The sequence below is a fragment of the Ictalurus punctatus genome, chromosome 27 (assembly GCF_001660625.3).
Source record: "Ictalurus punctatus breed USDA103 chromosome 27, Coco_2.0, whole genome shotgun sequence".
NCBI lineage: Eukaryota > Metazoa > Chordata > Actinopteri > Siluriformes > Ictaluridae > Ictalurus > Ictalurus punctatus.
The window spans coordinates 5,251,415-5,278,600 of NC_030442.2; the positions used below are offsets into that span (position 1 = coordinate 5,251,415).

The following is a 27,186-nucleotide window of genomic DNA, read 5'->3' on the forward strand; positions in this document are numbered from 1 at the left end:
ATTTTATCAATTCAAACCATATACATGTACATGCCAAAGCTTAACAGGAATGTAGAACTGTTATTAATAACATATTTGTTTAGTGTTTATATTCACATATGATCAGAATCTGAATAAACATATTATAGTGTCTGTTATGTCTCTCTCTCTCTCTCTCTCTCCATCATTATTAACAGCTCTTCAACTCGGCTCATGCCCGCTATGAGCTCCTATAGTCTGCATTAAACTGTGGTAAAATCGTTTCTTCATTTCCATGAGGATCAGCAGTTCAGCCTGTTCAGTGTGCATAGTGCATCTCTATCCACATCATGCTGCAGTCAATGCTGGTACTGCTCCTCAGAGATGTTCTGGTCCCAAACAGTTTGTGCACTGATCATGTCTATCGTCCAACTCCACAGGGCCCTGGCAGAACAAATCCAGAAAACACACACGTATAGGCAACATCGGCATAATGTGTACACATACAACTGTACTGCAATGAAACACCATATTGATGTAGGCTACACACACACACAGTCCCCTCTGAAAGTATTGGAACAGCATGGCCGATTTTATTGTTTATGCTATACACTGAAGACATTTGGATTTGAGATAAAAAGATGAATATGAGACAATATCTGAGAAGGTCTGATGTAAAAGGTGCCATGTTTTAAGTTGTTTAACACAACTAGATGTAAATATGAGGATTTATTCTGATTTATCATCTCATTTTCAATTTTTGATCTCAACCCCACGTTTTCAGTGCTCTTATACTTTTGAAATACTTTCAATATATATATATATATATATATATATATATATATGTGTGTGTTTTGATATTGCACAATTTGTATTACATTACATTTAGAATCATTTTTATTTATTTATCTTTAGGTTATAAAACCTTTATTGTGTAAAGATCCGATATTTATTTTGTAGTGTGTATTGCGCGTGATGGGTGATGTGGTGTTTCCGGCTTCAAAGCGCTGGGTGATGTGGTGTTTCCGGCTTCACAGCACTAGGTGATGTGGTGTCCAGTGTTTCCGGCTTCACGAAGCTGAAGCTGCACTATGGATGATCCATTTTTCGTCGTTAAAGCGTAAATATATCAACTTTAATAACTTGTTTATTCTTTTCATTCCTGGATTTCAATTTAGTTCTTACTTACAGATTTAAATAAAACTACACACACTGCAGCAGATTTAGCTAACCTCAGTGCTAAATTAGCATCCCTGCTAATGTGTGTGTAAATCCACTATGTGAAAGTTGCTGTTGGTTAGGGTTGTTGCGCGCTCTCTCTCTCTCTCTCTCTCTCTCTCTCTCTCTCTCTCTCTCTCTCTCACTGTGTGAAGGGAAACATAGAAATGTAGGTCTGCAGCATGGTACCTGATATAAACGCACCTCTCTCTGCAGCTGTGTGTGTTGTAGTTTAGTTACAGTTTAGTGACCGTTATGGGATTAGATGAACCTGAACCTGTCTCAGGTGTAAAGACTCCATCAGCCTCCTCCTCACCGAGTCGTTATAAATGATGAGACTCTTCCTCATGCTTCATGTGTTAAAGCAGAACATGAAGGCTGCACTCCTGTGTTTACTCTGTGCAGTGTGTTATATCTGTACACACACACACACACACACACACACATACATAGTATACACTTTATAAAATAACACACAGCGTACATTAACTGTTTATATTTGTTTTTTGCATGTTTATATTTATGTTTATGTTTACATGTTTGTTTTTGTGTTTGTTTACTTTGCTCACTATTAAGAGTGTTGTTTTGGGGATGTAGAGAACGCTCATGATCACACACTCTGTCTCTGTCAGTGAGGTACAGAAGGCGGTGCTCCGTGGGCGGGGCCTATGTGAGAGATGGGTGGAGCTTCTACAGGAGGAGGAACCCGTGAGCCGAGATGAACTCGATTGGAGCAAAAATGAACTGCGCAACTGTTTACGGGCCATCGAGTGGGACTTAGAGGATCTCCAGGAGACCATCAGTATCCTACAGAGAGGGAGAGAGAGACAGCTGGAGAAGGGGAGAGAGAGCTGGAAACAGAGAGAGGGACAGGCCATTGAGTGGGATTTAGATGATATACAAGAGACAGTCGTTATCCTACAGAGAGAGACAGCTGGAGACAGAGAGAGAGAGACAGCTGGAGAAGGAGAGAGAGAGAGCTGGAGACAGAGAGAGAGAGAGACAGCTGGAGAAGGAGAGAGAGAGCTGGAGACAGAGAGAGAGAGAGAGAGAGACAGCTGGAGAAGGAGAGAGAGAGCTGGAGACAGAGAGAGAGAGACAGCTGGAGAAGGAGAGAGAGAGCTGGAGACAGAGAGAGAGGCCATTGAGTGGGATTTAGAGGATATACAGGAGACAAATCGTTATCCCACACAGAGAGAGAGAGAGACAGTGAAGTGAGGTATTTGTTATATGTTGAGTGTGTGTTGAGCGTGTTTCTTTGTTGAGTGTGTGTATTTTAGCCTTGACTGAGAGAGGTATTGTACAGTCGAACCCCGGTAAGTTCCGTCTGTGTGAAAATGAACTGCAGGAGAGAAGAGAGTTTGTGGAGCAAACACGCACTGCTGTACAGGTACACACACACACACACACACACACACACACACACACACACACACTCTGACTGACTGACTGTTGTACATGTACACACACACACACACACTGTTGTACAGGTACACACACACTGTTGTACAGGTACACACACACTGTTGTACAGGTACACACACACTGCTGTACAGGTACACACACACTGCTGTACAGGTACACACACACTGCTGTACAGGTACACACACACACTGTTGTACAGGTACACACACACTGCTGTACAGGTACACACACACACACACACACACACACTGTTGTACAGGTACACACACACTGCTGTACAGGTACACACACACACTGTTGTACAGGTACACACACACACACACACTGCTGTACAGACACACACACACACACTGCTGTACAGACACACACACACACTGCTGTACAGGTACACACACACACACACACACTGCTGTACAGGTACACACACACACACTGCTGTACAGGTACACACACACACACACACACACTGCTGTACAGGTACACACACACACACTGCTGTACAGGTACACACACACACACACACACACTGCTGTACAGGTACACACACACACACTGCTGTACAGGTACACACACACACACACACACACTGCTGTACAGGTACACACACACACACACACACACTGCTGTACAGGTACACACACACACACACACACACTGCTGTACAGGTACACACACACACACACACACACACACACTGCTGTACAGGTACACACACACACACACACTGCTGTACAGGTACACACACACACACTGCTGTACAGGTACACACACACACACACTGCTGTACAGGTACACACACACACACTGCTGTACAGGTACACACACACACACACACATACTGCTGTACAGGTACACACACACACACACACACACTGCTGTACAGGTACACACACACACTGCTGTACAGGTACACACACACACTGCTGTACAGGTACACACACACACACTGCTGTACAGACACACACACACACACACACACACTGCTGTACAGGTACACACACACACACACTGCTGTACAGGTACACACACACACACACTGCTGTACAGGTACACACACACACACTGCTGTACAGGTACACACACACACACACACATACTGCTGTACAGGTACACACACACACACACACACACACTGCTGTACAGGTACACACACACACTGCTGTACAGGTACACACACACACTGCTGTACAGGTACACACACACACACTGCTGTACAGACACACACACACACACACACACACACTGCTGTACAGGTACACACACACACACTGCTGTACAGACACACACACACACACACACACACACACACTGCTGTACAGACACACACACACACACACACACACTGCTGTACAGGTACACACACACACTGCTGTACAGGTACACACACACTGCTGTACAGGTACACACACACACACACACTGCTGTACAGGTACACACACACACACACACTGCTGTACAGGTACACACACACACACACACTGCTGTACAGGTACACACACACACACACACACTGCTGTACAGGTACACACACACACACACTGCTGTACAGGTACACACACACACACACTGCTGTACAGGTACACACACACACACTGCTGTACAGGTACACACACACACACTGCTGTACAGGTACACACACACACACTGCTGTACAGGTACACACACACACTGCTGTACAGGTACACACACACACTGCTGTACAGGTACACACACACACACACACACTGCTGTACAGGTACACACACACACACACACACACTGCTGTACAGGTACACACACACACACACACACACTGCTGTACAGGTACACACACACACACACACACACTGCTGTACAGGTACACACACACACACACACACACTGCTGTACAGGTACACACACACACACACACACACTGCTGTACAGGTACACACACACACACACACACACACTGCTGTACAGGTACACACACACACACACACACACACTGCTGTACAGGTACACACACACACACACACACACTGCTGTACAGGTACACACACACACACACACACACTGCTGTACAGGTACACACACACACTGCTGTACAGGTACACACACACACACACACACACACTGCTGTACAGGTACACACACACACTGCTGTACAGGTACACACACACACACTGCTGTACAGGTACACACACACACACACACACTGCTGTACAGGTACACACACACACACTGCTGTACAGGTACACACACACACACACACACACACTGCTGTACAGGTACACACACACACACACACACACTGCTGTACAGGTACACACACACACACACACACACTGCTGTACAGGTACACACACTGCTGTACAGGTACACACACACACACACACTGCTGTACAGGTACACACACACACACACACTGCTGTACAGGTACACACACACACACACACTGCTGTACAGGTACACACACACACACACACTGCTGTACAGGTACACACACACACACACTGCTGTACAGGTACACACACACACTGCTGTACAGGTACACACACACACACTGCTGTACAGGTACACACACACACTGCTGTACAGGTACACACACACACTGCTGTACAGGTACACACACACACTGCTGTACAGGTACACACACACACTGCTGTACAGGTACACACACACACACTGCTGTACAGGTACACACACACACACACACACTGCTGTACAGGTACACACACACACACTGCTGTACAGGCACTCTCATACACACACTGCTGTACAGACACACACACACACACACACACACACTGCTGTACAGGTACACACACACACACTGCTGTACAGGTACACACACACACACTGCTGTACAGGTACACACACACACACACACTGCTGTACAGGTACACACACACACACACACACACACTGCTGTACAGACACACACACACACTGCTGTACAGGTACACACACACACACACACACTGCTGTACAGACACACACACACACACTGCTGTACAGACACACACACACACACACTGCTGTACAGACACACACACACACACACACACTGCTGTACAGGCACACACACACACACACACTGCTGTACAGGTACACACACACACTGCTGTACAGGCACTCTCATACACACACTGCTGTACAGACACACACACACACACACACACACACTGCTGTACAGGTACACACACACACACACTGCTGTACAGGTACACACACACACACTGCTGTACAGGTACACACACACACACACACTGCTGTACAGACACACACACACACACTGCTGTACAGACACACACACACACTGCTGTACAGGTACACACACACACACACACACTGCTGTACAGGTACACACACACACACTGCTGTACAGGTACACACACACACACTGCTGTACAGGTACACACACACACACACACACTGCTGTACAGGTACACACACACACACTGCTGTACAGGTACACACACACACACACACACACTGCTGTACAGGTACACACACACACACACACACACACACTGCTGTACAGGTACACACACACACACACACACACACTGCTGTACAGGTACACACACACACACACTGCTGTACAGGTACACACACACACACACTGCTGTACAGGTACACACACACACACACTGCTGTACAGGTACACACACACACACACTGCTGTACAGGTACACACACACACTGCTGTACAGGTACACACACACACACTGCTGTACAGGTACACACACACACTGCTGTACAGGTACACACACACACTGCTGTACAGGTACACACACACTGCTGTACAGGTACACACACACACACTGCTGTACAGGTACACACACACACACACACACTGCTGTACAGGTACACACACACACACTGCTGTACAGGCACTCTCATACACACACTGCTGTACAGACACACACACACACACACACACACACTGCTGTACAGGTACACACACACACACTGCTGTACAGGTACACACACACACACTGCTGTACAGGTACACACACACACACACACACACACTGCTGTACAGGTACACACACACACACACACACACACTGCTGTACAGACACACACACACACTGCTGTACAGGTACACACACACACACACACACTGCTGTACAGACACACACACACACACTGCTGTACAGACACACACACACACACACTGCTGTACAGACACACACACACACACACACACTGCTGTACAGGCACACACACACACACACACTGCTGTACAGGTACACACACACACTGCTGTACAGGCACTCTCATACACACACTGCTGTACAGACACACACACACACACACACACACACTGCTGTACAGGTACACACACACACACACTGCTGTACAGGTACACACACACACACTGCTGTACAGGTACACACACACACACACACTGCTGTACAGACACACACACACACACTGCTGTACAGACACACACACACACTGCTGTACAGGTACACACACACACACACTGCTGTACAGGTACACACACACACACACACACTGCTGTACAGGTACACACACACACACTGCTGTACAGGTACACACACACACACACACACTGCTGTACAGGTACACACACACACACTGCTGTACAGGTACACACACACACACACACACACTGCTGTACAGGTACACACACACACACACACACACTGCTGTACAGGTACACACACACACACACACACACACTGCTGTACAGGTACACACACACACACACACACACTGCTGTACAGGTACACACACACACACACACACACTGCTGTACAGGTACACACACACACACACACTGCTGTACAGGTACACACACACACACTGCTGTACAGGTACACACACACACACTGCTGTACAGGTACACACACACACACACACACACACACACACACTGCTGTACAGGTACACACACACACACACACTGCTGTACAGGTACACACACACACACTGCTGTACAGGTACACACACACACACACACTGCTGTACAGGTACACACACACACACACTGCTGTACAGGTACACACACACACACTGCTGTACAGGTACACACACACACACACACATACTGCTGTACAGGTACACACACACACACACACACACACACACACACTGCTGTACAGGTACACACACACACACTGCTGTACAGGTACACACACACACACTGCTGTACAGGTACACACACACACACACACACACACACACTGCTGTACAGGTACACACACACACACTGCTGTACAGGTACACACACACACACACTGCTGTACAGGTACACACACACACACTGCTGTACAGGTACACACACACACACACTGCTGTACAGGTACACACACACACACTGCTGTACAGGTACACACACACACACTGCTGTACAGGTACACACACACACACACTGCTGTACAGGTACACACACACACACACTGCTGTACAGGTACACACACACACACACTGCTGTACAGGTACACACACACACACACTGCTGTACAGGTACACACACACACACACTGCTGTACAGGTACACACACACACACACTGCTGTACAGGTACACACACACACACACTGCTGTACAGGTACACACACACACACTGCTGTACAGGTACACACACACACACACACATACTGCTGTACAGGTACACACACACACACACACACACACACTGCTGTACAGGTACACACACACACACTGCTGTACAGGTACACACACACACTGCTGTACAGGTACACACACACACTGCTGTACAGGTACACACACACACACTGCTGTACAGGTACACACACACACACACACACACTGCTGTACAGGTACACACACACACACACACTGCTGTACAGGTACACACACACACACTGCTGTACAGGTACACACACACACACTGCTGTACAGGTACACACACACACTGCTGTACAGGTACACACACACACTGCTGTACAGGTACACACACACACTGCTGTACAGGTACACACACACACTGCTGTACAGGTACACACACACACACACTGCTGTACAGGTACACACACACACTGCTGTACAGGTACACACACACACTGCTGTACAGGTACACACACACACTGCTGTACAGGTACACACACACACTGCTGTACAGGTACACACACACACACACACTGCTGTACAGGTACACACACACACTGCTGTACAGGTACACACACACACACACTGCTGTACAGGTACACACACACACTGCTGTACAGGTACACACACACACTGCTGTACAGGTACACACACACACACACACACACACACACACACTGCTGTACAGGTACACACACACACACACTGCTGTACAGGTACAACACACTGCTGTACAGGTACACACACACACACACACACTGCTGTACAGGTACACACACACACACACACACACACTGCTGTACAGGTACACACACACACACACACTGCTGTACAGGTACACACACACACACACACTGCTGTACAGGTACACACACACACACACACACTGCTGTACAGGTACACACACACACACTGCTGTACAGGTACACACACACACACTGCTGTACAGGTACACACACACACACTGCTGTACAGGTACACACACACACACACACACACACACACACACTGCTGTACAGGTACACACACACACACACACACACACACACTGCTGTACAGGTACACACACACACACACACACACACACACACTGCTGTACAGGTACACACACACACACACACTGCTGTACAGGTACACACACACACACACACTGCTGTACAGGTACACACACACACACTGCTGTACAGGTACACACACACACACTGCTGTACAGGTACACACACACACACACTGCTGTACAGGTACACACACACACTGCTGTACAGGTACACACACACACACACACACACACACACTGCTGTACAGGTACACACACACACACACACACACACACTGCTGTACAGGTACACACACACACACACACACTGCTGTACAGGTACACACACACACACACACACACACACTGCTGTACAGGTACACACACACACACACACTGCTGTACAGGTACACACACACTGCTGTACAGGTACACACACACACACACACACTGCTGTACAGGTACACACACACACACACACACTGCTGTACAGGTACACACACACACACACACTGCTGTACAGGTACACACACACACACACACTGCTGTACAGGTACACACACACACACACACTGCTGTACAGGTACACACACACACACTGCTGTACAGGTACACACACACACACTGCTGTACAGGTACACACACACACACACACACACACTGCTGTACAGGTACACACACACACACACACTGCTGTACAGGTACACACACACACACTGCTGTACAGGTACACACACACACACTGCTGTACAGGTACACACACACACACTGCTGTACAGGTACACACACACACACTGCTGTACAGGTACACACACACACACTGCTGTACAGGTACACACACACACACACACTGCTGTACAGGTACACACACACACACTGCTGTACAGGTACACACACACACACTGCTGTACAGGTACACACACACACACACACACACACTGCTGTACAGGTACACACACACACACACACATACTGCTGTACAGGTACACACACACACACACACTGCTGTACAGGTACACACACACACACACACTGCTGTACAGGTACACACACACACACTGCTGTACAGGTACACACACACACACACTGCTGTACAGGTACACACACACACACACTGCTGTACAGGTACACACACACACACACTGCTGTACAGGTACACACACACACACACTGCTGTACAGGTACACACACACACACACACTGCTGTACAGGTACACACACACACACACACTGCTGTACAGGTACACACACACACACACACACACACTGCTGTACAGGTACACACACACACACACACTGCTGTACAGGTACACACACACACACACACTGCTGTACAGGTACACACACACACACACACACACTGCTGTACAGGTACACACACACACACACACACACTGCTGTACAGGTACACACACACACACACACACTGCTGTACAGGTACACACACACACACACACACTGCTGTACAGGTACACACACACACTGCTGTACAGGTACACACACACACACACACACACTGCTGTACAGGTACACACACACACACACACACACTGCTGTACAGGTACACACACACACACACACACACTGCTGTACAGGTACACACACACACACACACACACTGCTGTACAGGTACACACACACACACACACACACTGCTGTACAGGTACACACACACACACACACACACTGCTGTACAGGTACACACACACACACACACACTGCTGTACAGGTACACACACACACTGCTGTACAGGTACACACACACACACACACACACTGCTGTACAGGTACACACACACACACACTGCTGTACAGGTACACACACACTGCTGTACAGGTACACACACACACTGCTGTACAGGTACACACACACACACACACACTGCTGTACAGGTACACACACACTGCTGTACAGGTACACACACACTGCTGTACAGGTACACACACACACTGCTGTACAGGTACACACACACACACACACACTGCTGTACAGGTACACACACACACACACACACTGCTGTACAGGTACACACACACACACACACACACTGCTGTACAGGTACACACACACACACACACACACTGCTGTACAGGTACACACACACACACACACACACTGCTGTACAGGTACACACACACACACACACACACTGCTGTACAGGTACACACACACACTGCTGTACAGGTACACACACACACACACACACACACTGCTGTACAGGTACACACACACACACACACACTGCTGTACAGGTACACACACACACACACACACTGCTGTACAGGTACACACACACACACACACACACTGCTGTACAGGTACACACACACACACACACACACACTGCTGTACAGGTACACACACACACACACACACACTGCTGTACAGGTACACACACACACACACACACACTGCTGTACAGGTACACACACACACACACACACACTGCTGTACAGGTACACACACACACTGCTGTACAGGTACACACACACACACACACACACTGCTGTACAGGTACACACACACACACACACACACTGCTGTACAGGTACACACACACACACTGCTGTACAGGTACACACACACACACACACACTGCTGTACAGGTACACACACACACACACACACACTGCTGTACAGGTACACACACACACACTGCTGTACAGGTACACACACACACACTGCTGTACAGGTACACACACACACACACACTGCTGTACAGGTACACACACACACACACACACACTGCTGTACAGGTACACACACACACACACACACTGCTGTACAGGTACACACACACACACACACACTGCTGTACAGGTACACACACACACACTGCTGTACAGGTACACACACACACACTGCTGTACAGGTACACACACACTGCTGTACAGGTACACACACACACACACACTGCTGTACAGGTACACACACACACACACACACACTGCTGTACAGGTACACACACACACACACACACACTGCTGTACAGGTACACACACACACACACACTGCTGTACAGGTACACACACACACACACACACACTGCTGTACAGGTACACACACACACACACACACACTGCTGTACAGGTACACACACACACACACACACACTGCTGTACAGGTACACACACACACACACACACTGCTGTACAGGTACACACACACACTGCTGTACAGGTACACACACACACTGCTGTACAGGTACACACACACACTGCTGTACAGGTGCACACACACACACTGCTGTACAGGTACACACACACACTGCTGTACAGGTACACACACACACACTGCTGTACAGGTGCACACACACACTGCTGTACAGGTACACACACACACTGCTGTACAGGTACACACACACACTGCTGTACAGGTACACACACACACACACACACTGCTGTACAGGTACACACACACACACACACACTGCTGTACAGGTACACACACACACACACACACTGCTGTACAGGTACACACACACACACACACACTGCTGTACAGGTACACACACACACACACACACACTGCTGTACAGGTACACACACACACACACACACTGCTGTACAGGTACACACACACACACTGCTGTACAGGTACACACACACACACACACACACACACACACTGCTGTACAGGTACACACACACACTGCTGTACAGGTACACACACACACTGCTGTACAGGTACACACACACACACACACACTGCTGTACAGGTACACACACACACACACACACTGCTGTACAGGTACACACACACACACACACACTGCTGTACAGGTACACACACACACACACACACACTGCTGTACAGGTACACACACACACACACACACTGCTGTACAGGTACACACACACACACTGCTGTACAGGTACACACACACACACACACACACACACTGCTGTACAGGTACACACACACACACACACTGCTGTACAGGTACACACACACACACACACACACTGCTGTACAGGTACACACACACACACACACACACACTGCTGTACAGGTACACACACACACACACACACACTGCTGTACAGGTACACACACACACTGCTGTACAGGTACACACACACACTGCTGTACAGGTACACACACACACACACACTGCTGTACAGGTACACACACACACACACACTGCTGTACAGGTACACACACACACACACACACTGCTGTACAGGTACACACACACACACACTGCTGTACAGGTACACACACACACACACTGCTGTACAGGTACACACACACACACTGCTGTACAGGTACACACACACACACTGCTGTACAGGTACACACACACACTGCTGTACAGGTACACACACACACACACACACTGCTGTACAGGTACACACACACACACACACACACTGCTGTACAGGTACACACACACACACACACACACTGCTGTACAGGTACACACACACACACACACACACTGCTGTACAGGTACACACACACACACACACACACTGCTGTACAGGTACACACACACACACACACACACACTGCTGTACAGGTACACACACACACACACACACACACTGCTGTACAGGTACACACACACACACACACACACTGCTGTACAGGTACACACACACACTGCTGTACAGGTACACACACACACACACACACACACTGCTGTACAGGTACACACACACACTGCTGTACAGGTACACACACACACACTGCTGTACAGGTACACACACACACACACACACTGCTGTACAGGTACACACACACACACTGCTGTACAGGTACACACACACACACACACACACACTGCTGTACAGGTACACACACACACACACACACACTGCTGTACAGGTACACACACACACACACACACACTGCTGTACAGGTACACACACTGCTGTACAGGTACACACACACACACACTGCTGTACAGGTACACACACACACACACACTGCTGTACAGGTACACACACACACACACACTGCTGTACAGGTACACACACACACACACACACTGCTGTACAGGTACACACACACACACACACTGCTGTACAGGTACACACACACACACACTGCTGTACAGGTACACACACACACTGCTGTACAGGTACACACACACACACTGCTGTACAGGTACACACACACACTGCTGTACAGGTACACACACACACTGCTGTACAGGTACACACACACACTGCTGTCTAGGTACACACACACACACTGCTGTACAGGTACACACACACACACACACACTGCTGTACAGGTACACACACACACACTGCTGTACAGGCACTCTCATACACACACTGCTGTACAGACACACACACACACACACACACACACTGCTGTACAGGTACACACACACACACTGCTGTACAGGTACACACACACACACTGCTGTACAGGTACACACACACACACACACTGCTGTACAGGTACACACACACACACACACACACACTGCTGTACAGACACACACACACACTGCTGTACAGGTACACACACACACACACACACTGCTGTACAGACACACACACACACACTGCTGTACAGACACACACACACACACACTGCTGTACAGACACACACACACACACACACACTGCTGTACAGGCACACACACACACACACACTGCTGTACAGGTACACACACACACTGCTGTACAGGCACTCTCATACACACACTGCTGTACAGACACACACACACACACACACACACACTGCTGTACAGGTACACACACACACACACTGCTGTACAGGTACACACACACACACTGCTGTACAGGTACACACACACACACACACTGCTGTACAGACACACACACACACACTGCTGTACAGACACACACACACACTGCTGTACAGGTACACACACACACACACACACTGCTGTACAGGTACACACACACACACTGCTGTACAGGTACACACACACACACTGCTGTACAGGTACACACACACACACACACACTGCTGTACAGGTACACACACACACACTGCTGTACAGGTACACACACACACACACACACACTGCTGTACAGGTACACACACACACACACACACACACACTGCTGTACAGGTACACACACACACACACACACACACTGCTGTACAGGTACACACACACACACACTGCTGTACAGGTACACACACACTGCTGTACAGGTACACACACACACACACTGCTGTACAGGTACACACACACACTGCTGTACAGGTACACACACACACACTGCTGTACAGGTACACACACACACACTGCTGTACAGGTACACACACACACTGCTGTACAGGTACACACACACACTGCTGTACAGGTACACACACACTGCTGTACAGGTACACACACACACACTGCTGTACAGGTACACACACACACACACACACTGCTGTACAGGTACACACACACACACTGCTGTACAGGCACTCTCATACACACACTGCTGTACAGACACACACACACACACACACACACACTGCTGTACAGGTACACACACACACACTGCTGTACAGGTACACACACACACACTGCTGTACAGGTACACACACACACACACACACACACTGCTGTACAGGTACACACACACACACACACACACACACTGCTGTACAGACACACACACACACTGCTGTACAGGTACACACACACACACACACACTGCTGTACAGACACACACACACACACTGCTGTACAGACACACACACACACACACTGCTGTACAGACACACACACACACACACACACTGCTGTACAGGCACACACACACACACACACTGCTGTACAGGTACACACACACACTGCTGTACAGGCACTCTCATACACACACTGCTGTACAGACACACACACACACACACACACACACACACTGCTGTACAGGTACACACACACACACACTGCTGTACAGGTACACACACACACACTGCTGTACAGGTACACACACACACACACACTGCTGTACAGACACACACACACACACTGCTGTACAGACACACACACACACTGCTGTACAGGTACACACACACACACACTGCTGTACAGGTACACACACACACACTGCTGTACAGGTACACACACACACACTGCTGTACAGGTACACACACACACACACACACTGCTGTACAGGTACACACACACACACTGCTGTACAGGTACACACACACACACACACACACTGCTGTACAGGTACACACACACACACACACACACACTGCTGTACAGGTACACACACACACACACACACACACTGCTGTACAGGTACACACACACACACACACACACTGCTGTACAGGTACACACACACACACACACTGCTGTACAGGTACACACACACACACTGCTGTACAGGTACACACACACACACTGCTGTACAGGTACACACACACACACACACACACACACACACACTGCTGTACAGGTACACACACACACACACACTGCTGTACAGGTACACACACACACACTGCTGTACAGGTACACACACACACACACACTGCTGTACAGGTACACACACACACACACTGCTGTACAGGTACACACACACACACTGCTGTACAGGTACACACACACACACACACATACTGCTGTACAGGTACACACACACACACACACACACACACACACTGCTGTACAGGTACACACACACACACTGCTGTACAGGTACACACACACACACTGCTGTACAGGTACACACACACACACACACACACACACACACTGCTGTACAGGTACACACACACACACTGCTGTACAGGTACACACACACACACACTGCTGTACAGGTACACACACACACACTGCTGTACAGGTACACACACACACACACTGCTGTACAGGTACACACACACACACTGCTGTACAGGTACACACACACACACTGCTGTACAGGTACACACACACACACACTGCTGTACAGGTACACACACACACACACTGCTGTACAGGTACACACACACACACACTGCTGTACAGGTACACACACACACACACTGCTGTACAGGTACACACACACACACACTGCTGTACAGGTACACACACACACACACTGCTGTACAGGTACACACACACACACACTGCTGTACAGGTACACACACACACACACTGCTGTACAGGTACACACACACACACACTGCTGTACAGGTACACACACACACACACTGCTGTACAGGTACACACACACACACACACATACTGCTGTACAGGTACACACACACACACACACACACACACACACTGCTGTACAGGTACACACACACACACTGCTGTACAGGTACACACACACACTGCTGTACAGGTACACACACACACTGCTGTACAGGTACACACACACACACTGCTGTACAGGTACACACACAACACACACACACACACTGCTGTACAGGTACACACACACACACACACTGCTGTACAGGTACACACACACACACTGCTGTACAGGTACACACACACACTGCTGTACAGGTACACACACACACTGCTGTACAGGTACACACACACACTGCTGTACAGGTACACACACACACTGCTGTACAGGTACACACACACACACACTGCTGTACAGGTACACACACACTGCTGTACAGGTACACACACACACTGCTGTACAGGTACACACACACACTGCTGTACAGGTACACACACACACACACACTGCTGTACAGGTACACACACACACTGCTGTACAGGTACACACACACACACACTGCTGTACAGGTACACACACACACTGCTGTACAGGTACACACACACACTGCTGTACAGGTACACACACACACACACACACACACACACACTGCTGTACAGGTACACACACACACACACTGCTGTACAGGTACACACACACTGCTGTACAGGTACACACACACACACACACACTGCTGTACAGGTACACACACACACACACACACACACTGCTGTACAGGTACACACACACACACACACTGCTGTACAGGTACACACACACACACACACTGCTGTACAGGTACACACACACACACACACACTGCTGTACAGGTACACACACACACACTGCTGTACAGGTACACACACACACACTGCTGTACAGGTACACACACACACACTGCTGTACAGGTACACACACACACACTGCTGTACAGGTACACACACACACACACACACACACACACTGCTGTACAGGTACACACACACACACACACTGCTGTACAGGTACACACACACACACACACTGCTGTACAGGTACACACACACACACTGCTGTACAGGTACACACACACACACTGCTGTACAGGTACACACACACACACACTGCTGTACAGGTACACACACACACTGCTGTACAGGTACACACACACACACACACACACACACACTGCTGTACAGGTACACACACACACACACACACACACACTGCTGTACAGGTACACACACACACACACACACTGCTGTACAGGTACACACACACACACACACACACACACTGCTGTACAGGTACACACACACACACACACTGCTGTACAGGTACACACACACTGCTGTACAGGTACACACACACACACACACACTGCTGTACAGGTACACACACACACACACACATACTGCTGTACAGGTACACACACACACACACACTGCTGTACAGGTACACACACACACACACACTGCTGTACAGGTACACACACACACACACACTGCTGTACAGGTACACACACACACACTGCTGTACAGGTACACACACACACACTGCTGTACAGGTACACACACACACACACACACACACTGCTGTACAGGTACACACACACACACACACTGCTGTACAGGTACACACACACACACTGCTGTACAGGTACACACACACACACTGCTGTACAGGTACACACACACACACTGCTGTACAGGTACACACACACACACTGCTGTACAGGTACACACACACACACTGCTGTACAGGTACACACACACACACACACTGCTGTACAGGTACACACACACACACTGCTGTACAGGTACACACACACACACTGCTGTACAGGTACACACACACACACACACACACACTGCTGTACAGGTACACACACACACACACACATACTGCTGTACAGGTACACACACACACACACACTGCTGTACAGGTACACACACACACACACTGCTGTACAGGTACACACACACACACTGCTGTACAGGTACACACACACACACACTGCTGTACAGGTACACACACACACACACTGCTGTACAGGTACACACACACACACACTGCTGTACAGGTACACACACACACACACACTGCTGTACAGGTACACACACACACACACACTGCTGTACAGGTACACACACACACACACTGCTGTACAGGTACACACACACACACACACACACTGCTGTACAGGTACACACACACACACACACTGCTGTACAGGTACACACACACACTGCTGTACAGGTACACACACACACACACACTGCTGTACAGGTACACACACACACACACACACACTGCTGTACAGGTACACACACACACACACACACACTGCTGTACAGGTACACACACACACACACACACTGCTGTACAGGTACACACACACACACACACACTGCTGTACAGGTACACACACACACTGCTGTACAGGTACACACACACACACACACACACTGCTGTACAGGTACACACACACACACACACACACTGCTGTACAGGTACACACACACACACACACACACTGCTGTACAGGTACACACACACACACACACACACTGCTGTACAGGTACACACACACACACACACACACTGCTGTACAGGTACACACACACACACACACACTGCTGTACAGGTACACACACACACTGCTGTACAGGTACACACACACACACACACACTGCTGTACAGGTACACACACACACACACTGCTGTACAGGTACACACACACTGCTGTACAGGTACACACACACACACACACACTGCTGTACAGGTACACACACACTGCTGTACAGGTACACACACACACACACACACTGCTGTACAGGTACACACACACACACACACACTGCTGTACAGGTACACACACACACACACACACACTGCTGTACAGGTACACACACACACACACACACACTGCTGTACAGGTACACACACACACACACACACACTGCTGTACAGGTACACACACACACTGCTGTACAGGTACACACACACACACACACACACACTGCTGTACAGGTACACACACACACACTGCTGTACAGGTACACACACACACACACACACTGCTGTACAGGTACACACACACACACACACACTGCTGTACAGGTACACACACACACACACACACACTGCTGTACAGGTACACACACACACACACACACACTGCTGTACAGGTACACACACACACACACACACACTGCTGTACAGGTACACACACACACTGCTGTACAGGTACACACACACACACACACACACTGCTGTACAGGTACACACACACACACTGCTGTACAGGTACACACACACACACACACACTGCTGTACAGGTACACACACACACACACACACTGCTGTACAGGTACACACACACACACTGCTGTACAGGTACACACACACACACACTGCTGTACAGGTACACACACACTGCTGTACAGGTACACACACACACACACACTGCTGTACAGGTACACACACACACACACACACACTGCTGTACAGGTACACACACACACACACACACACTGCTGTACAGGTACACACACACACACACACTGCTGTACAGGTACACACACACACACACACACACTGCTGTACAGGTACACACACACACACACACACACTGCTGTACAGGTACACACACACACACACACACTGCTGTACAGGTACACACACACACTGCTGTACAGGTACACACACACACTGCTGTACAGGTACACACACACACTGCTGTACAGGTGCACACACACACACTGCTGTACAGGTGCACACACACACACTGCTGTACAGGTACACACACACACTGCTGTACAGGTACACACACACACACTGCTGTACAGGTGCACACACACACTGCTGTACAGGTACACACACACACTGCTGTACAGGTACACACACACACTGCTGTACAGGTACACACACACACACACACACTGCTGTACAGGTACACACACACACACACACACTGCTGTACAGGTACACACACACACACACACACTGCTGTACAGGTACACACACACACACACACACACTGCTGTACAGGTACACACACACACACACACACTGCTGTACAGGTACACACACACACACTGCTGTACAGGTACACACACACACACACACACACACACACTGCTGTACAGGTACACACACACACTGCTGTACAGGTACACACACACACTGCTGTACAGGTACACACACACACACACACACTGCTGTACAGGTACACACACACACACACACACTGCTGTACAGGTACACACACACACACACACACTGCTGTACAGGTACACACACACACACACACACACTGCTGTACAGGTACACACACACACACACACACTGCTGTACAGGTACACACACACACACTGCTGTACAGGTACACACACACACACACACACACACACACTGCTGTACAGGTACACACACACACACACACTGCTGTACAGGTACACACACACACACACACACACTGCTGTACAGGTACACACACACACACACACACACACTGCTGTACAGGTACACACACACACACACACACTGCTGTACAGGTACACACACACACACACACACTGCTGTACAGGTACACACACACACACACACTGCTGTACAGGTACACACACACACACACACTGCTGTACAGGTACACACACACACACACACACTGCTGTACAGGTACACACACACACACTGCTGTACAGGTACACACACACACACACACACTGCTGTACAGGTACACACACACACACACACACTGCTGTACAGGTACACACACACACACACACACTGCTGTACAGGTACACACACACACACACACACTGCTGTACAGGTACACACACACACACACACACACACACACACACTGCTGTACAGGTACACACACACACACACACACTGCTGTACAGGTACACACACACACACACACACTGCTGTACAGGTACACACACACACACACACACACACACACACTGCTGTACAGGTACACACACACACTGCTGTACAGGTACACACACACACACACACACACTGCTGTACAGGTACACACACACACACTGCTGTACAGGTACACACACACACACACTGCTGTACAGGTACACACACACACACACACTGCTGTACAGGTACACACACACACACTGCTGTACAGGTACACACACACACACTGCTGTACAGGTACACACACACACTGCTGTACAGGTACACACACACACACACTGCTGTACAGGTACACACACACACACACTGCTGTACAGGTACACACACACACACACTGCTGTACAGGTACACACACACACACTGCTGTACAGGTACACACACACACACACTGCTGTACAGGTACACACACACACTGCTGTACAGGTACACACACACACACACACACACACACACTGCTGTACAGGTACACACACACACACACACACACACACACTGCTGTACAGGTACACACACACACACTGCTGTACAGGTACACACACACACTGCTGTACCGGTACACACACACACACACACACACACACACTGCTGTACAGGTACACACACTGCTGTACAGGTACACACACACACTGCTGTACAGGTACACACACACACACACTGCTGTACAGGTACACACACACACACACACACTGCTGTACAGGTACACACACACACACACACACTGCTGTACAGGTACACACACACACACACACACACTGCTGTACAGGTACACACACACACACACACACACACACACACTGCTGTACAGGTACACACACACACACACACACTGCTGTACAGGTACACACACACACACACACACTGCTGTACAGGTACACACACACACACACACACACACACACTGCTGTACAGGTACACACACACACTGCTGTACAGGTACACACACACACACACACACACACACTGCTGTACAGGTACACACACACACACTGCTGTACAGGTACACACACACACACTGCTGTACAGGTACACACACACACACACACACTGCTGTACAGGTACACACACACACACTGCTGTACAGGTACACACACACACACTGCTGTACAGGTACACACACACACACTGCTGTACAGGTACACACACACACTGCTGTACAGGTACACACACACACACACTGCTGTACAGGTACACACACACACACACTGCTGTACAGGTACACACACACACACACTGCTGTACAGGTACACACACACACACTGCTGTACAGGTACACACACACACTGCTGTACAGGTACACACACTGCTGTACAGGTACACACACACACACACCCACACACACACACTGCTGTACAGGTACACACACACACTGCTGTACAGGTACACACACACACACTGCTGTACAGGTACACACACACACACACACACTGCTGTACAGGTACACACACACACACACACACTGCTGTACAGGTACACACACACACACACACACACTGCTGTACAGGTACACACACACACTGCTGTACAGGTACACACACACACACACACTGCTGTACAGGTACACACACACACACACACTGCTGTACAGGTACACACACACACACACACACACACTGCTGTACAGGTACACACACACACACACACTGCTGTACAGGTACACACACACACACACACACACACACACTGCTGTACAGGTACACACACACACACACTGCTGTACAGGTACACACACACACACACACTGCTGTACAGGTACACACACACACACTGCTGTACAGGTACACACACACACACACTGCTGTACAGGTACACACACACACACACTGCTGTACAGGTACACACACACACACACACTGCTGTACAGGTACACACACACACACACACTGCTGTACAGGTACACACACACACACTGCTGTACAGGTACACACACACACACACTGCTGTACAGGTACACACACACACACACTGCTGTACAGGTACACACACACACACACTGCTGTACAGAAACACACACACTGCTGTACAGGTACACACACACACACACACACACACTGCTGTACAGAAACACACACTGCTGTACAGGTGCGTGCGCACACACACACACGGGGCACCTTGACCAGTTACACTACTACATCAGTACTGGCCAATCACTGCACATGTAGGTGCCTCATTTACATATTTCAGTATCAGTAGTTCAGTTTTCTCTCAGTTTAGTGTCTTAATTTAAACCTCAAACTCACTCATAGTGTAGATCATCATCTCTCATCCTGTTTTATTGTTCAAACCCTGATGGTGTGTGTGTGTGTGTGTGTCTAGGAGATGAAGCAGCAGCTCTCCAGTCCCTCTGCTGTTGCTCAGGCTGAGAAGAAGAACAGACAGGTGAGTCATTTAATATTAGTATTTCTCATCAACTGATTTTCTCACATCCTACCTGGTTTGTAACTGGGGTCAAAGGTCACCAGCATCCACTGTAACTGAATCAGAGGTCAGGAATAATCCACTAGGATAATAATAATAATAATAATAATAAAAAATATTAACATGCAGCAGCACTGACGGGTAGAGAGGGTGAGAGTGGAGTTTGTTGTGTATTAAAGCGAGGGATCAGTCGCAGGAAATAATAAGTGGATGGAGGGATGAGATGTGACAGGTTCAGATTATGTTTTTAAATTAAAAACACAAGCCTATCACACAACTTTACAGGTATACACACACACACACACACACACTATACATACGGTCCCCTCCGAAACTATTGGAACAGAAAGGCCAATTCATGTGTGTGTGCTTTACACAGGAGACATTTGGGTTTGAGATTAAAAGATGGAGATGAGACAAAAGTTTAGGATTTCAGCTTTTGCTTCCTGATATTTACATCTAGACAAGTTAAACAACATAAAACAGAACCTTTTGTATTAGACCACCCAATTTTTGGTGGGCAAAAGTATAGGAACAGATCAGTCTTGAAGTAAATGAAAGTAAATAACACTTAATATTTGGTTGCGTATCCCTTACTTGCAGTAACTGCATCAATGATGTGACTCACTGACCCCAAACTGTTGGTTTCTTCTTCTGTGAAGCTTCTCCAGGATTTTACTGCAGCTTCTTTCAGTAGTTGTTTATTTCGGGGGGTTTCTCCTCTTCAGGATGTGGAATGCTGCTCTATTGGGTTAAGGTCTGGTGATTGACTTGGCCGTCTAAAACCTTCCACTTTTCCCCCTGATGAAGTCCTTTGTTGAGGTGGCAGTGTGCATCATCATATACAAATACTTGTTTGTGTGTGTGTTTGTGTGTGTAGGCTCTGTTGGACACACAGCGGAATGCAGGTTTGGATCCTCACCTGGTATCAGCAAATTCGAGGTACATTCAGGAACAACAGGAGCAGCAGCAGGTACACAACCTGTTTATTATAGTGTGTGTGTGTGTGTGTGTGTGTGTGTGTGTGTGTAGCTGATGGTTCAGAAGCAGATCTGTATTATTGTGTGTGTGTGTGTGTGTGTGTGTGTGTGTGTAGCTGATAGTTCAGGAGCAGGATGAGCAGTTGGAGCTGGTTTCCGGAAGTATCCGTGTTCTAAAGGACATGAGTGATAGGATTGGAGATGAACTGAACGAGCAGGCCGTGTAAGACCTACACACACACACACACACATACACGCACACACACGCACACACACGCACACAGTTGTTCTGCTTCCTGTCCTTGAGACATGTGTGTGTGTGTGTGTGTGTGTGTAGTATGCTGGAGGAGTTCAGTGAGGAGATGGAGCAGACGGGTTCCAGAATGGATTCAGTGTTGAAAAAACTGGAAAAAGTTTCGCACATGACCAGCAGTAAGTACATGCAAAAACACACACACACACTATAATACGGATCTGCTCCTGAACTATCAGCTATACACACACACTATATAGTGTGGATTGTTGACATCTTGCTGTCCTCAGTGTTTATCTTTGATGTATGTATGTGTGTGTGTGTAGGCCGGAGACAATGGTGTGCTATAGGTGCTCTCCTCATCATCCTCATCATCGTCCTCATCCTCTTCTTCACTCTGTGAGAGAGACAGATCTGTCCATCCGGCCAAGGGACTGGGAGACCGAGAGGGAGAGAGACAGGTGTGCTCTCCTCCACCCAGCAGACTGTTAATCTCTCTCTGTGTCTCTCTCTCTCTCTCTCTCTCTCTCTCTCTCTCTCTCTCTCTCTGTGTCCATCTGTATGTGTATGTGTGTGTGTGCGCGTGTTCGTGCACGTGTGTGTGAGATTGTGGGTGTTTTTACTGTTAATATTTTTACACTGTAGTGGTGATGAAACTGAACAGTTACTGATGGTTGTGTATAGATAAGAAACTTTTATAAAATAATAATAATATGACATTTGACACTTTATCACAGTTTGTGATATCAGGATATTGTATTAAAGACTTTGTCGACTGTCATTATAAACAGTGCCTTGTTTATATTTTGTTTAACGGCAAAAGTACAACACAAAAGTGATAAAGAGAAAATCTGAACAAATAAAACCTGTAAACAGTTACATAAATGAATAAATGAATGAGAGGTCTGCTACAGGACACTGGTATGTCTTTAGTTATAGTATTATATTACACACACACACTCACTCACTCTCTCTCACACGCGCACACACACACACACACACACTCACACACACACACACAGAACACCAGGAACACGGGAAGGTGTACACAGGGTTTGCTGGAATTTGGTGTTGATGACATCACACCCAAATGAAGTGAATTTATTTTTACTGTAACAGACATTGTATTGATTATGATAATCTAAGCCTAATAATAAACAGATTAAAAGCAAATTGTTTTACAATAAAACATTTAATTGTTAATATGGTGAGGTTTTCTGTTAGATGTTTTAACATTTTTAAAATGTTTAT

General features: G+C 48.2%; 1 protein-coding gene across 1 annotated transcript; it reads left to right on the forward strand.

Moving 5' to 3' along the window:
• The first annotated feature begins 938 nt into the window (after window positions 1-938).
• LOC108259528 (syntaxin-10) lies at window positions 939-26,851 on the forward strand. Its single transcript, XM_017459106.3, has 8 exons — window positions 939-1,078; window positions 1,809-1,978; window positions 2,472-2,566; window positions 24,601-24,663; window positions 25,583-25,675; window positions 25,799-25,905; window positions 26,020-26,114; window positions 26,262-26,851. The coding sequence occupies exons 1-8, from the start codon at window positions 1,050-1,052 to the stop codon at window positions 26,336-26,338; spliced, it is 729 nt and encodes a 242-aa protein (XP_017314595.1). The 5' UTR covers window positions 939-1,049; the 3' UTR covers window positions 26,339-26,851.
• Window positions 26,852-27,186: the final 335 nt, after the last annotated feature.

Bases quoted from the DNA above. Each gene is read 5' to 3' on its own strand.
- LOC108259528 (XM_017459106.3), top strand. From the start codon at position 1,050: ATGGATGATCCATTTTTCGTCGTTAAAGC. The intron at 1,979-2,471 runs GTATCCTACAGA...TGACTGAGAGAG, and splicing joins GGATCTCCAGGAGACCATCA to GTATTGTACAGTCGAACCCC. The intron at 24,664-25,582 runs GTGAGTCATTTA...TTGTGTGTGTAG, and splicing joins CTGAGAAGAAGAACAGACAG to GCTCTGTTGGACACACAGCG.